The 15,916-nt window shown below is 32.8% G+C and overlaps 2 protein-coding genes across 3 annotated transcripts; one reads left to right on the top strand and one right to left on the bottom strand.

Moving 5' to 3' along the window:
- The first annotated feature begins 164 nt into the window (after positions 1-164).
- On the top strand, positions 165-1,364 carry LOC114166984 (TMV resistance protein N-like). Its single transcript, XM_028051872.1, has 3 exons — positions 165-501; positions 672-907; positions 1,062-1,364. The coding sequence occupies exons 1-3, from the start codon at positions 165-167 to the stop codon at positions 1,362-1,364; spliced, it is 876 nt and encodes a 291-aa protein (XP_027907673.1).
- A 7,818-nt stretch (positions 1,365-9,182) lies between these two features.
- Positions 9,183-15,423, bottom strand: LOC114167161 (E3 ubiquitin-protein ligase CHIP). Of its 2 annotated transcripts, none has more exons than XM_028052149.1 (8): positions 15,024-15,423; positions 14,847-14,914; positions 14,658-14,715; positions 12,428-12,499; positions 10,309-10,442; positions 9,957-10,110; positions 9,750-9,860; positions 9,183-9,665 (listed from the first exon to the last, which is right to left on the bottom strand). In XM_028052149.1, exons 1-8 carry the CDS (start codon positions 15,129-15,131, stop codon positions 9,540-9,542), a joined length of 831 nt encoding a protein of 276 aa, XP_027907950.1. In that variant the 5' UTR covers positions 15,132-15,423; the 3' UTR covers positions 9,183-9,539. The 2 variants fall into 2 exon arrangements, with proteins under 2 accessions (XP_027907950.1, XP_027907949.1); XM_028052148.1 differs by having other exon boundaries at positions 14,652-14,715; positions 15,024-15,422.
- Positions 15,424-15,916: the final 493 nt, after the last annotated feature.

Raw genomic sequence — 15,916 nt, 5'->3', positions numbered from 1 at the left:
CCCCATAATCTATAACATTTCTGATTACTTAAAGTATTCAACTTTGTTTCTTGTATACAGATCATTTCGGTATCCTCCTTCACTATTAGATCCTTAATGTTGATTTGCAAGAAAATCTTCTTTATGATGTCCTAAAATCCAAGTTGGAGGTGGAAAGCGTTGGGATGGGAAGAACTATGATCCAGAATAGACTTTCTCGAAAAAAGTTGCTCATTGTGGTTGATGATGTGAATGAGTTTGGGCAATTAGAAAACCTATGCCTGAATCGTGAATGGTTCGGTCGAGGAACTGTGATGATCATCACAACCAGAGATATTCATTTGCTGAACCTACTGAAAGTTGATTATGTTTATAAAATGCATCTTCTGAACGAAGATGATTCATTTGAGCTTTTCAGTTGGCATGCTTTTAGAGAAGCAAAACCAAGAGAAGAATGGAGTGATCTTGCAAGAAACACTGTTGCTTATTGTGAAGGACTGCCACTAGCTCTTCAGTTCCATGGTTCCTATTTATGTGATAGGACAATAAAAGTGTGGAAAAGTGTATTGTGGAAACTACAAAGAATTCCTGCGGATCAAGTTCAAACGGCATTGAAAATAAGTTTTGACGGTTTAATAATGATACAAAAAAGGATATATTTCTTGATGTATGTTGTTTCTTTATTGGCAAAGAAAGATACTACGTCACAGAGATATTAAATGCCTGTGAACTAGATGCTGATTTTGGAATAACAGTTCTCATAGAACGTGGCCTCATAAAAGTTGAAAGGAACAACAAACTTGAAATGCATCCTTTGTTACGAGACATGGGAAGAGAATTTATTCGTGAATTGCACCCAAAGGAACCGGGGAAAAGGAGTCGATTATGGTTTCAGGAAGATGTACAAGATGTACTGGAAGAGAATAGTGTAAGAACATTATTTATATATATGATTTTGAAACTGGTTTCTTTTTTAGTGTAATGCATGTGTTGTTAACTTGTTAGACTCAACATTAAACAACAATAATCAACAACTATTTAGGGGTTTCTCAATTGTTTATCTTTGCTATATTCCGTCACAGGGGACAGAAGCTATAGAGGGATTGTCCCTGAAACTGCATTCCAGCAATAGAGATTCCTTGGAAGCTCTTGCTTTCAAGAAAATGAAGAGACTAAGACTGCCACAACTTGATCATGTACAACTTAGTGGAGATTATGGGCACATTTCTAAACAACTGAGATGGATTTGTTGGCGAGGGTTTCCTTATAAATACATTCCAAACAACTTTCATTTGGAAAATGTAATTGCAATTGATTTCAAACATAGTCATCTCCAACTCCTCTCCAAACAACACCTGGTATTCATTACAACAAAAATAGTATAATGAAGGTGGCGTACCTTGTAACTATAATTGCTGAGAAAAATAGAACAGTGAAACAAGCGTCCTTTTTCAATTGTAAGCTCAAAAAGAAGCAGATATAAATCCCTAGATAAATTTGAAGGATTATTGGTGGATTATTGGTAAACATTTGTTTCATACTCCACGTGTCATCTTTATTTACTTTATATTTTTCTTTTAGTTGTTGAACAATTTTTTTAGTCAAAATAAATGTTCCCAAACATTACGAGAATAATAACAATCAATTAATTTAGCAGAATCTCAATTAGTTTTCTTGTTACTGCATATATAACGATCACACCTTTATTTCAACTCGTATATTCTTTCTCTTTCAGAATTTTATTTCCTCTGTTTTGTTTTGCTACCTAACATTATTCTGTAAAACAACAATTGGTACCATAAAAATTAGACGTTGTTTAAATTAGGATGAACCAATATAAAAATTATATTATTATTGAGCCTTTTTATTGCACGTACGTTAATTACTTTATTATTACTTTTTTCAAGAAGTCTTACCAATGTATTTTATAATAATAATAATAATAATAATACCATCTGACGATTCCACTTTATGTTTGCTTGGCCATTTGCAAAATGTTTTCCAAAAATGTCATTATTACCTCTTTTCAAATTCTTTATTTCTAGAGCTAATTTGTTCTTTCATCATTATCCAGTTCGTGCTTCGTTTTTACGACGTGAACTTTTTTATCTGATAACACCGTATATCTCTCTTTATAAATGTTAATCAACACTTAAGTAACATAGGTGATCTATATATTTATTTTGTTTTTAAAATTGAATATAGTTTACTTTTTCAACCAGTAGCGATGCACGAATATCTCTTTTGTTGATTGTAGATGTTGGAGTTGAAATGGAAATAATTTAATCGGGAGAAGGAAAAAACAGAACAAGGTAAAGTGTACGGTATAATGAGACTGATGTGAAGAAAGGGCTTGTTTTATTCAACGTAGCAGCAGTACATTTATAATAAAAAAATAAAATTGACAGTAACCACATAACCATGATTTCAGGAAACGTGAATAACAAACATACTTGCACCTAAAGTTTAGGAAGATCTATTGACTAATTAAAAAATTAAACAACGATTTGCAGTTAAAAAAGCAAATATTTAATACTCCTCCTTGCTTTAGGAACTGCTGCACACTCCAATTCTTTTTCTCAATTATTCAAATTTGTTGATAGGCAAAGGCTTTGTAAACATGTCAGCCAACTGATCTTCAGACTTACAGTAAACTAAGTTCACTTCTCCATTTTGCTGCATCTCCCTCAAAAAATAGAGCTTGATGTTGAAATGTTTTGTTTTCCCATGACATACTGGATTGTTTGCAATTGCAATTGTTGCCTGGTTGTCAACAAAAACCTCAATTTTATTTTTCTGCTCAAAGTGTAAATCATATAGAATCTTTTTCAGCCATAGAACTTGATTTACAGCAGCTGTTGCTGCTATGAATTCAGCCTCTACAGTGGATTGTGCTACAATCTCTTGCTTCTTTGTGCACCATGAGAAAACTCTTGAACCTAAGTTGAAACAATACCCTGAAGTGCTTTTCATGTCATCATAAGATCCAGCCCAATCACTATCAGAAAATCCACACAACTTGAAATTTGTACACTTCTCAAATTTAACACCATAATCAAGAGTGCCTTTCACATACCTTAATATTCTTTTTGCTGCTCTTAAATGCACCTCACTAGCACAATGCATAAATCGAGATAAGAGACTTACAGCAAATATAATGCCTGGCCTTGTTGCAGTTAGGTACATTAGACATCCAATCAAGCTCATGTAGTATCCTTCATCAACTTTATCAGCACCATCTTCCTTGATGAATTTCTCTCTTTGATTCATTGGTGTGCTAACTGCTTTACATTCATCCATTTGAAATTTCCTCAATATTTCCTTTGCATATTTTCTTTGGCAAATGAACACTTGATTTTCACCTTGTTTGATCTTAATTCCAAGAAAATAGGTCATGAGACCAAGATCTGTCATTTCAAATGCTTGCATCATTTCTTGCTTGAATTTGTCAATCAACTTTGTGTCATCTCCAGTTACTAAAAGATCATCAATATATAGTGAAACTATGAGAAAACTATTTCCCTTATCTTTCACATAGAGAGTGAATTCAGATAAGCTTTTTGTAAAGCCTATGCTTAATAGGTGATCATTTATTCTACTGTACCAGGCCCTTGGACCTTGCTTTAGGCCATATAGGGCCTTTCTTAGTAGATAAACTTTATCTTCTTCACCATGCTTCACGAATCCCTCTGGTTGCTCTACATATATTTCTTCTTCTAGAACTCCATTTAAAAATGTTGATTTGACATCCAACTGGAATATTTTCTAGCCCTTTTGCGTAGCTATAGTTAACACCAATCTGATTGTATCTAATCTAGACACAGGAGCAAAAGTGTCAGAATAATCAACACCAAAGATTTGTGCATACCCTTTAACCACGAGTCTGGCCTTGTATTTGTTGATTGAGATATGTCAGACAATAGCCTAGTCCCTCTGATTGGAGGATCATCTTCCAATTCATCTTGCAACAATTCTGTGGTTTGTTCTCCATGATGATTATCTTCTATAATTGGAAATAATTCTATTGTGCTTTGTGAGTTCTTCCAATCCCATTTCTGACCTTCATTGAAATGTACATCTCTAGTGATAGTCATCTTTCCGATTTGAGGATGATACACTTTGTAGGCTTTCGAAACATAACTGTAACCCACAAAGATGCCTGGAGTAGCCTTCTTGCAAAGTTTATCACGCTTAACCTGAGGAATATATACAAAACAGACACAACCAAATACTTTAAGGAAGGTTAGAGAAGGTTTATACCCATACCAAGCCTCAAATGGAGTTTTATCTTTCAAGGCCTTGGTTGGAAGCCGATTTTGCAAGAAAACTGTTGTATTAGCCGCTTCTGCCCAAAATGTTTTAGGTAGCTCCTTCTCATGCAACATGCATATAGCCATCTCCATCACAGATCTGTTTCTCCTTTCACTTACCCCATTTTGTTGAGGAGTGTAAGGAGTTGTCAATTGATGCGCAATTCATGCTTCTTCACAAAATAGATTAAATTTTGTTGATGTATACTCCTTCCGATTGTCTGATCTTAGAAATTGAATCTTGTAGCCACTTTGAGTTTCCACCATTTTCTTGAACTTCATAAATACTCCAGCCACTTCATGCTTGAATTTCAAGAAAAAAATCCAGCACATTCTTGTAAAATCATCTATGAACAAAATCAAGTAGAGACTACCTTGTAGTGATGGTGTTCTTTGAGGTCCTGCCACATCAGTGTGAATTAGTTGCAACTTTTGAGAGGCTCTCCAAGATGATTTGGGAAAAGACTTTCTGTTTTGTTTACCAAATTGACAAGCATTACAATTTGAAAGATTTTCAGAAAGTGTTGGTACACCTAGAGACATGTCATTCTTCTGTATTTTCAACATTCTTTCAAGATGACAATGACCCAGTCTCTTGTGCCAGAGTTCTGTGAGATTGGCTTGAGTGTAATAGGCTACATTCTTCTCCTCTGTTGGATCAAATGAGAAGCTTTTACCTCTCATTTTAACCCTTAGAACCTCCCGGCCAGCAATGTCAGAGATAAGGCAATTTTGATGTTCAAAGGACACTTTAAATCCCTTTTCTATCAACTGTCCTACACTTAGCAAATTTTGATCAATGTCAGGTACATAAAGAACATCGGAGATTATTTTTGTACCTGAGCTCGTTAAAATTGCTACGGTTCCTTTTCCTTTTGCAGAAATATAGTCACCATTTCCTATTCTGACCTTTGAGACTTTAGTAGGCTTCATGTCCTTTAATAGAGTTTTGTCATACGACATGTGGTTGGTACAACCACTGTCAATCAACCAACATTCAGAGTTACTCTTTGCTGAAAAAATTGAAGCAGAGAAAATATGATCTTCGTCATCTTGCTCAACAACCTAGGCATTGACTTCATGTTGTTTGCTTCCACAAATTACAACTTCATGTCCAAGCTGATTACACTTGTTGCATTTTGCATCTGGTCTTTTCCAACACCTGAATGGTGGATGACCGAATTTTCCGTAGTGCTCACAAGGTGGGTAATTTTTCTTTTTGCACTTGCCTTTGTATGTAGTGTTTTCACCGCTTGTTTGTTTATGCTTCTTGAATTTTTTCTTTCCACTGTGATGCTTTGCCGGTAACGCACCTTCAACCACTTGATCTTGTCTCATAAGCCTCCGTTGCTCTTGCGCCTACAAAGCATGTAACACCTCTGCCAAGGTAATCTTGGACAGATCCTTTGTGTTTTCTAGGGTGGTTATGGATGCCTCATACCTTTCTGGCACAGTTACAAGAATTTTTTCGATAATTCTGCAATCCAAAAAATTTTGCCAAGTAATCTTACCTTGTTAACAATGCCAAGCAATTTGTCTGAGTACTCTTTAATGGTCTCAGACTCCTTCATCTTTTGAAGCTCAAATTCTCTCATCAAGTTCAACACTTGCATACCTCGAATCCTTTCATCCCCTGCATACTCCTTCTTTAGATACTCCCATATTTCTTTTGTTGTTTTTAAGGTCATGATTCGAGTGAAGAGGGTTGCAAAAACACCAGCAAAGAGACATGATTTCGCCTTTGCTTTCCGAGTTTTCTTCTCCTTGTAACTTCTCATCTGGGTCATAGTGGGATTTTCGGGCAGCGGAAGGATTTCGTAATCTTCTTCAATGGCTTCCCAAAGATCCAAAGCCTCTAGGTAAGCCCCCATTTTTACCCCCCAAGCATCGTAGTTTTCTCCGTCAAAGACCGAAGGTGCTACTTGGGAGAAATTTGATTCAGCGTCCATTATTTCACAGGCCCGTAAGAAAACAGCTCTGGATACCAGATTGTTGGAGTTGAAATGGAAATGATTTAATCGGGAGAAGGAAAAAACAGAGCAAGGTAAAGTGTACAGTATAATGAGACTGATGTGAAGAAAGGGCTTCTTTCATTCAACGTAGCAGCAGTACATTTATAATAAAAAAAATAAAACTGACAGTAACCACATCACCATGATTTCAAGAAATGTGAATAACAAACATACTTGCACCTAAAGTTTAGGAAGACCTATTGACTAATTAAAAAATTAAACAGCGATCTGCAGTTAAAAAAGCAAATATTTAACAGTAGACGTTAAATGTTTTGCAAAAAATTTTAAAAGTAAAGTACGCTCTCAATTTTTAAAATTTTTAAAATATTTAAAATATATGAACTACATTTTATATTGTTTAAATTTATAGATTAGTCTCTAACAATAAACCCTTTAAGTTGTTTCAAATGATGAGACTAATTTTTTTTTTTAAGTTAAATTTAGTTCTTTTCAGTCATAGAGACTAAATTATGGAAAATTTATAAGAAAATTATAAAAAATAAATTATATATGTTTCCTATAACTAATCATAAGAACTAAAGCTAAGAAATCATGTTGACCCCAACAATTTAAATTCATTAAAAGTAATAATCTATCTTGACTAGTTGATAAGGACAAAACTACCTAAGTAGATAAAACTAAATAATAGAGATTAAGTATTAGATGAAATTATTATTATTTTATATTCTTAAGTGAAATCATCTAAAAGGACTTAAAAGGAGAACTTATAAAATCCATACAATTTAGGTTTTGGTGAGAAGAAAGCAAACTCTATAATGTTCATCACTATGGTCAGAAGGAAATAAGTTTCTTTTTGTTAAAAAAAAGCCCCTAAAATACAAAAAAACAATTCGTGTAAAGAAAGGAAATATACAAAAGACCTAAACAAATATAGTTAAAAAATGAAGGACACATAATAATGAGTTACCAATGTTCCTTGTTGATGATTCCAAAAAAAGAAAGAGCACAATGTTTCAACGTAGATCAAGATCGCTAGAAGAGACTGTAGTTAAATGAAAAAGAATAAAAGATTAAAATAGAGAAAAAGGAAAAAGAGAACAAAAAATTTAAGGTTAAAATATCTTTTTTGTCCTAATTTTGGTGAAGTTTTGTTAAATCTTAATTTTGTTTTTTTTGCTCAAATAAGTCTAATTTTCGTCAATTTTGTTCAATTACGTCTTTTTCTACTAACACCGTTTAAATTATTAACGATCATGAACAGTGATTGCCATATGTCACTTCGTAATTTTTTTAAAAAAAACTAATTTTTTAATTTTAAATTTTTTAAATTTTTTAAAATGTCCATGTGTCAATCCAACAGCGTGCCACGTATCAGAGTCAATATTTTATATTCAATTTGGTCCCTATATTTGTTACTTTTGTTTAATTTAGTCTCAATTTTAATTAAAATTGACCAATATTGTCCCCATAGAAGATGAAATCAAATTTAATTTTTATATAAAAATGATAATGATGTGAATTTTAATATATTATATAAAAATATTTATTTAAAAATTTGAATTTTAATATAAAAATTAAATTTAGTTTCAATTTGGAAAAGCAACAAAATTGTTTCATGTTAACAAAAATCGGGACTGAATTGAACAAAAATCATAAATATAGAAACCAAATTGAATATTAAACATTGATTCTGACACATGACACGCGGTTGGATTGACACGTGGACATTTAAAAATTTTTAAAAATTAAACACGAAATGACACGTGACACTCATTGTTCATGGTCGTTAATGGTGTTAGCAAAATATGACCTAATTAACTAAAATTAGGACCTATTTAAGCACAAAAACAAAATTAGAACTAATTTGACAAAACTTGACGAAAATTGGAATAAAAAATATTTTAACAAAATTTAAATCCGAGAATGGAAGTGAAATTTTTTTTTAATATTGTTTTATATATTAACATTAGAAGAATTAAAGAAATCGGAAACTGAAAGAGATTGCTTGCTTCTCGGGATGAAAAAAGCTGATAAAAATGGACATTGTGCCCCACTTTTTTATTCATAACTTTAACATTTTGTTTCTATTCTTCCATTTATGGCAGATGAGCGATTCTGGTGCATGATACGAGAACAATGATTTCATCGAGTTATTTATAAATATGAAAAGATAAATAAATAAAAAAACAGATACCTAACACCATTTTTTATTTGATGACATCAAACATATTTGGCGAAAACACCATTGTGCAATTTATTTTTTTAACAATACCGGAAGAAATTTTTATTAAAAAATTACAAAAATACATAATTTGTGTGAAGGTGATATGATTTTATTATGAAAAAGTGTTACCAAATGACACAATTTTAAGTTCAAAACAATTTTAAAGTTAAAGTCATATTAAGTTGACACAATTTTATTTTAAAACATTTTAAACCAAAGTCATATAAATTTGGTATTATTTCTATCAAACTAAATTAAAGTCATTAAAATTTAACACAACTTCAATTTAAAAGGTACCGAATAAAGTCTCGTCAACTTAACTTAAACTTTATCAATGCTTTAAATTAAAATCATATTGTCTTTTCTTCACACTAAAGTTTTGTCATCTTAACATAACTTAAAACATGTTAAAATGTTCCATTTTGGCAATTCTCCAAAAAACAATTGCCCCATTTTGGTACTTTTGCAAACATAATGATATCTACATGAAAGAAACATTACTGAATAACCTTCATCCATTTGAGTAAAGGAAAATGAATTTTTACTACACTTACACTAGTTGACAACCTACTCTTAGAGGTATTTTGGTCATTAAAAAAAGTTAACTTTTTTGTATTTGTAAAAAAGAGATGGAAAGAAAAATAATGAATGTAAAATGTGTCTAAAAATTTATTGGGCGTCAAAATAATAATAGCCTTAAATAAATTAAGTGACTTATGAATTTCTTCTTGTCCTTGGTTATCGTGACATTACACAAATACTATCTCAGAAAAGACAACAAATGTTTAAAAATAGATTCAATATTTTGACAAGACAGACTAAAAAAAGTAGCCTCGACAAACACTAATATGCATACTACTATATTTACACAATACATGACATCAAACACATATGTACACTTAATAAGATGGGTGTCCAAGAGTCAGTACGCCATGAAACAGCAAACAAAAGTAAAACAAACAACTTCGGCCACGCTTGCAGAATTCAACATCCTGCTGCATTGCTGAAAAGATAAAACTACCACATCAACTAAATTTGACACATAATATTCCGTTAGTCTACCTTGTAAGCCCAACCATGCTTGTCCAAGAATGCCTGAACCGCTTCCTTAATGGCCAAGTTTGGCACTAACTGTGATGGATCAAGCGGTTCCCGCGTTATTGGGTCGAATTTACCCACCTGTATAAGAAAGTTGAAGAATTGCACATGGGGTTCATTGAAATGGAAAACATTCAATAAGAAGAAACAAGAAAATCAGCTTACCTTCTGAAGATGCTCAAGAATCACTGCTCTCTCATATGTAAGCCCACTTGGAGTGATTACAGGATCGTGAAAAATGTCGAGTGTGATTCTGCAACATAAGTAATCTGGCACCTGTACACTCAATGTGTGATTAATAACATGGCAATTTCCAGTGCACCACAAAGGAATATTTGATGAAGATTAAGAAAACAGAAGGCATGTACACACCTCAGTAGGTGTATCGGCTTCTGCAGCTATCTTGAAGACTACTTTTAAAGCCTCTAATTGTTCTGAATGGGAAGTAGTAGGATCATCTACAAATCCTTCCGCTTGGGAGAATTCGAGTAAATGTTTTTCCTTCAGAGCAGACTCGCAAGCTAATCTGAGACATTTAACACATTTTATTACAACACTTGACATGGACACTAAGTAATAATCACTACACAATAAATAAATGACACAGGCAAACTAAATCAAATTTTACATGAGGTAATAACAAATATGTTAAGAGACAATAGAACTTCAAACACTGCTAAAAGACCCCCAGATAATAGGTCTGACAATCACCAGAAAAACATACTTCAAGCTCTGCAATTCCCATGTTCGTTCCGACGATGATCGCTCCCACTCATGGTATTTTGCCTTTGCAAGCTCTTGCCATATTTCTTCTACCATATAGCCCTTAGGATTGGCACCTCTTCCGAGATCCAAAGCCTTAATTATGATCACAAACAATAACAGAATCATCAGGTATTTGAAATGAAAAACAAAACAGGTAAAATGACTGTTTGTATCTCAGAAAAGCATAGTATAGAGTAAATAATCAGGAAAGTTATATTAATTAGCTGAGATATCAAATTTAAATGATAGAAGTACCATGTCCATCAACAGCTCTGTAGGTAAGCCAAAATTTAGACAATCTGACTTATTAGTCATTTTCAATAGAGTTAAAACTCCAGTGAGGTAAATTAGTATCTATTTTTCTTTTGCTTTTCTATTTGTAAACCGATATAAGAGTTTACATTATCTTCAAAGTAACTTTGTAAAAGCTTTCCTTTTGTAGTACATATCTGTCTTCTAGAGCCCCAAGGATGGGACTTTATTTTGTTCCTCTCAAGTTATTGTCATCTAGAGTTCCCTCAAGCATCTTTCTCCACATATTTATTCTCAAGTTAGTATCAAGGCGCATCTCTGACAAGAGAAACTATCCACCGCCCTTTGGCATCATTGGTCACAATCTTTTTATTTGAGCAAATATGAATCATACAATATGAATATAATTTGACTTGTCGGTGCAACTTCCAACAAACCCAATGACCACTTTTATATACCACAGGTGATGGTTATAGTTGTAAGCATGAGCTAAATGTAGGACATGTAACAGTTATGAAGAGTGAAAGTATAAGAAATATTGCTTCAAGAAAACCTAACCTAAACAAAACTTGACTCGAAAGGGCACCTAGTAAAATGATTCAAGTCGCAATTTGTAGAAAAATTTGTCTTAAATAAGTTTCAATTCCACAATATTCGACTGATTTATTTTTTTTACTATCCAATATTTTTTTTCAAATTAGGTACCTAGTGAATTATTAAATTTTGGTCTAAGTACCTCAAAAAAATATTTATTTTGTATTTCACCCTACTATTATGTTGACACTTTTAACCGACCCCTCAGAATACTTTTAGATTTCTCTTCTGATGCTTCAACTAATTTTTTAAGATCCGATATGTTTTCTATCATAAGGTTACGTATCCTGTTAGTATAGGTGACACATGTTTCAACATAGTAGAACTGACACTCGTAAAAGAAGTGACTTAAACAAAAATATTTAATTTATCATATACTCAATTGAAAAAAAAAACATAAAAATAGGGTTTTCTGAGTTTCTTGCTGCTTTTCTGAGTTTTCTAAGTTTGTGTGGTGGATCACGCTTGTGTCAACATTCAGCAGTGGATCAAGTTTCTTGCCCCTTTCTTCGTTTTAGACTTTTGTAAAACTAAGTCTATATAAACCAAGCCCTAAAACAAACTTTTTTACAACCCCCACACTAAAATAGAGGAAAACACATGATATTAGTGCATCTTCAACCTCTACCACCAAATTTGTGTCCTCTCTCACCCGAGCCCCAAAAGAGTTGCATGAAGCTAACCATTGCTCTTCTATGCCAGGCCTAAGGTTCTCCAGCTCTCTGTTTGGTTCCTCTGCTTTTGCTGCCCCGTTTGTGTGGTTCATTGGTTCTCTTTATATGGACAAAATGAAGATCTCTAGAGGGATTATGATTTTAATTGGGATTATCTATTTTAGTGGTCTAGTCTTACAATATTTTAAGTTGCTTTGTTTGTCATTTATGACCTGTGAGTTTTGTACGGGGCTTGGTCACTAAACTTCATATACTTATTAGTCTATGACTATGATTGTAAATTTAAGCTTAATTAAACATTTGGTCTGTTACGCTTGGCTCTTTTCTCTTATTTATGTTATGTTATATGCGTATATATGAATTTTATATATCTTGTAGAGTCTTACACTTCATATTAGGATTCCACAATTTTGTATCTCCTTTGAGTCTGAATAGATCTCGAGATTAACTACCTTGACAACCAATCAAAAACTAAATGATTTCTTGCAGCAGATAAATATAAAAAATTAACAAATGTGCAAGAAACACACTGAAAAGGTTTTTATTGTAAAAACAAACCTTCTCCAATTCTTTAATTCCCTTGGCAGATTCTTGTCTCTGTAGCAATGCGAGCCCCAACATATAGTGGGCCTGAAATGTTAACAAAAAAGAAAATTCAGCGGGAAACAAGACAATCAAAAAACACAGATTAACAACGAAAAAAATAAATGATAAACAGGCAAGAAATTACAGATATATAATATAGCCGCCAATAACTAACACCAAGAAAATGGTTTCACAGAATTGCACACAACTCTACCGCAAAACATTACAAAGTAAATATCCCAGAATTGCATACTTCTTCCGAACTTAATCCAAATGGTACACACACACATGCACATACACTCGTATATATGCACCCTCCATTCTACCAAACACATTACTACAAGGTCCTGATACACACTAGGCTCCGATATATGATGGGTACAGTTGAATACTACTAGCCAGACCATCTCCCCAACCAAAACTATGACAGTTCCCACAAATGTAACCGAGAAAACTAATTTATTTCTATTTCTACATCTAGGCTGAAGATTTACTCGCATAAATCACTGGTTTTCATTTCTTAGAGTAGGCAGATTCGACTTGAGAGGTAGATCCATATCATGCAAATACTTTTATTGAAGGAGTTCTCGTTTCATAAATCGCTGGATCTACCAAAATTGCACTATCAATATTTTCACAAAGAACTGCTTCACATTTTATAAAGCCCCTACACTTTATAACTCATAAGTTAATGATACAGGTAAACTTCAACATGGATACAGGTATTTAGAAAATTCTTATAAATACAAGACATGATACAGCCATAGAACATTACCACAAATTAAATACGTGTATTTTATACAAGTGCACAATATTTGTACAGAGACATTGGACACGGAAATTTTTGCATTAAATCATAAATAAGTATATATCAGTGCATGAAGATCACAACTTTTAAAAAAATGGAATCATAACAAAAATCCCAAATTATATATTTCTCACTATAGGTGTCTAACATTTACTATAACTGTAATGACACAGATGAAAAGGCATTCAAATTATCAAAATCATATCCCAAATGCATGGATCAATAAAAGTTCAACAATAATAAATAAAAAAGAGAAGAAAAACACTATCATGTGCATATTCGCATCAAATATGCATCTGTCACCAATCTTTGCCATATTTTTAGTATCTAGGCTTCATAGCTACTATTTCAAGAATCCATCATGAAGTTTTCTAAGCCATGGATCATGAAGCGCATATGCATCTATTTAAAAACAGCCAGAACACTATATGATTGTCTACCGCTTACAATAGCTTTACGAATAATTCAAAAGTTCAAATTAAAAAAACTACCAAAATCATATGCCAGATGTATCAACCAACAAGTTTTTGAAAAGTGAAAAATAATCACAGTGCACATTGCTATCAAATATGAACCAACCTTTACCGTTTTCTTTTAAGTATAATTTATCTGTTAACTATATCTTTAAATACTCAGGAGAAGGCAATCAAACCATCAAATTCATAGCCCAGCTGGATCTATCACCGGAGGTTCAAAAACAAATGGAAAATACTATCACACATGTGCTATTATCAATGCATCCAGCTATATTTGCCATCCTTTGAGTATCTTGGCTTGGTAATTCACAGTTCAAGGCTCAATGACGAACATGAAGTTTGCAAGACACAAACCACCAAACACAAACACATACACCATATCATCTATCTCAAAGCCAAGACATAATAAAATGTAGCCCACTCAATTCAAAAGGGAGTTCCACGTTCTTTCTTAAAAATAGGTTTAAGAAACCTAACTCAACCCTATAAAACTGCTTTTAAGGTCAGGTTTTCACTCACTACTCTATTTTAGCTATACCTTTGAACAATGTCCAATCTCCAATCCAACCCCAATGCCGACAATTTAAGCATAGAATCATATATTTGTGAGTGGTGTAACAATAGCCTATATAAGTGACACAACATATTCAACAAACTTTGTTAAGTTAAGATAGGTTTTGATACATCTTATAAAGTGGGAGGTTAGGCCTAACTCAACCCAACAAAACAGTCTTTTGTAAGAAGACATTTGGATTCACATATATGCTCTATTTTAGTCATATATCTAGACTTGTAGGAATCTCCAACACACTTAAATCATCACATGAACCTATACTAAAACCCGTAAGCTAAATAATCATCCAACACCTGCAAAAGGAACTACAAAATCCCAAGGAAAATTAGCAACAAAAACCTTAACTGAACTGCTGTCCAGCTGAATTGCCTTCCGAGAATCTTCCTCCACTCTCTCCCAGTCACTACAACCAAATGAAACACATTAACAAAAACCATTCCAAATCGCATTGCAGTCTCTAACTTTCCGAAAAATTACACGCAACAAATTAAATTAAATTCACAAACAAACGCGAAATTGAAAGGTCACACATACTTGCGCTTGAGATGGCACAGCGCACGATTCGTCCAATAAATCGGAACATTAGGGCACAGTGTAATCGCCTTCCAACCAAACAAAAGAAAGATTAACTTTAATTAATTACTCAAATTCCTGTGAAAGATGACTCAAGAAGAAAAAGAAGACGAAAAAGATGAACAAGAAGAAGAATACCTCGGTGTAAGCATCGATGGCGGCACCAAAACGGTCTTTCTTGAAGTAAGTGTTGCCGTTAATTCGGAGCTGCTCTGCTTGTTTCGCCGCCGCAGCGTTTGGCCCCATTTCGCCCAATTTTCCCTCTTTCTAGAAAATTCTATCGCTCGATAATGGATGCATACAAATAGTGAGTTAAATGCGTGAAAATAAAAATATACAATAAAGAAAAATGTTTGTGGTTGTGTTTTTGGATTGGTGAGTTATGGAGAGAGAAGGGGAAATGTTCGAGAATTTTCCAGGGATTGAAGAAGGAAGAGCGAGGGAAAAGAAACAAGGAAAAGGAAAGAGGTAACGCAAACAACAACGTGTTGAGGAAGGTGTCGCTGTTGACTCACTTGCGTTCCTTTGTCAAAAGAATAATAATTGTAAGGTTTAGTCTGATTGGGCAGATCGTGTCTTTTGGATACAGAACCTCCTTACATTGGTTCTGCTGTCAAAATATATATAATAATAACACTAATATCTCATAAATACTTTTTATTGTTAATATAGTTAAAATCTAAGCTTAATTATGTTTTAAATTTAAAATTTTGTAATTAAATTTTTATTAAATGTTTGTGGTTTCTTTAAAATACAAAATATTTTTAATTAAGCTATGTTCTTAAATTTTATTGTTAATTATATAATCTATAGTATGAAAAATATTTTACATTATTATATTACTTAAATATCATCGTATAATATTAAAAAAAATTAACTAGAAAATATTTATTAAAAATTTAATGTAATTAACAAAAAGTATTTTTTTAACTAATTAAAATCATAATTAAATAATTTATATTTTCTATCAATTTTGTTTAGAAATTATTTTTTAAGAAATACTTAAGAATTTTGTTATAAAAAAATTGTAG

This window comes from Vigna unguiculata, chromosome 10, assembly GCF_004118075.2.
Source record: "Vigna unguiculata cultivar IT97K-499-35 chromosome 10, ASM411807v1, whole genome shotgun sequence".
In the NCBI taxonomy this organism is placed as follows: domain Eukaryota; kingdom Viridiplantae; phylum Streptophyta; class Magnoliopsida; order Fabales; family Fabaceae; genus Vigna; species Vigna unguiculata.
Note: the sequence above shows the minus strand (reverse complement) of the source record. Positions and strands in the feature narration are given on the sequence as shown.

Excerpts from the sequence above, each read along its gene's own strand:
- LOC114166984 (XM_028051872.1), top strand. The coding sequence starts at position 165 with ATGGGAAGAACTATGATCCAGAATAGACTTTCTCGAAAAAAGTTGCTC. Across the intron at positions 502-671 it reads ACTAGCTCTTCAGTTCCATG|AAAGATACTACGTCACAGAG; the intron begins GTTCCTATTTAT and ends TTATTGGCAAAG. Across the intron at positions 908-1,061 it reads ATGTACTGGAAGAGAATAGT|GGGACAGAAGCTATAGAGGG; the intron begins GTAAGAACATTA and ends ATTCCGTCACAG.
- LOC114167161 (XM_028052148.1), bottom strand. The coding sequence starts at position 15,131 with ATGGGGCCAAACGCTGCGGCGGCGAAACAAGCAGAGCAGCTCCGAATT. Across the intron at positions 14,915-15,023 it reads CCATCGATGCTTACACCGAG|GCGATTACACTGTGCCCTAA; the intron begins GTATTCTTCTTC and ends TTTGGTTGGAAG. Across the intron at positions 12,500-14,651 it reads TGGACAGCAGTTCAGTTAAG|GCCCACTATATGTTGGGGCT; the intron begins GTTTTTGTTGCT and ends TTAACATTTCAG.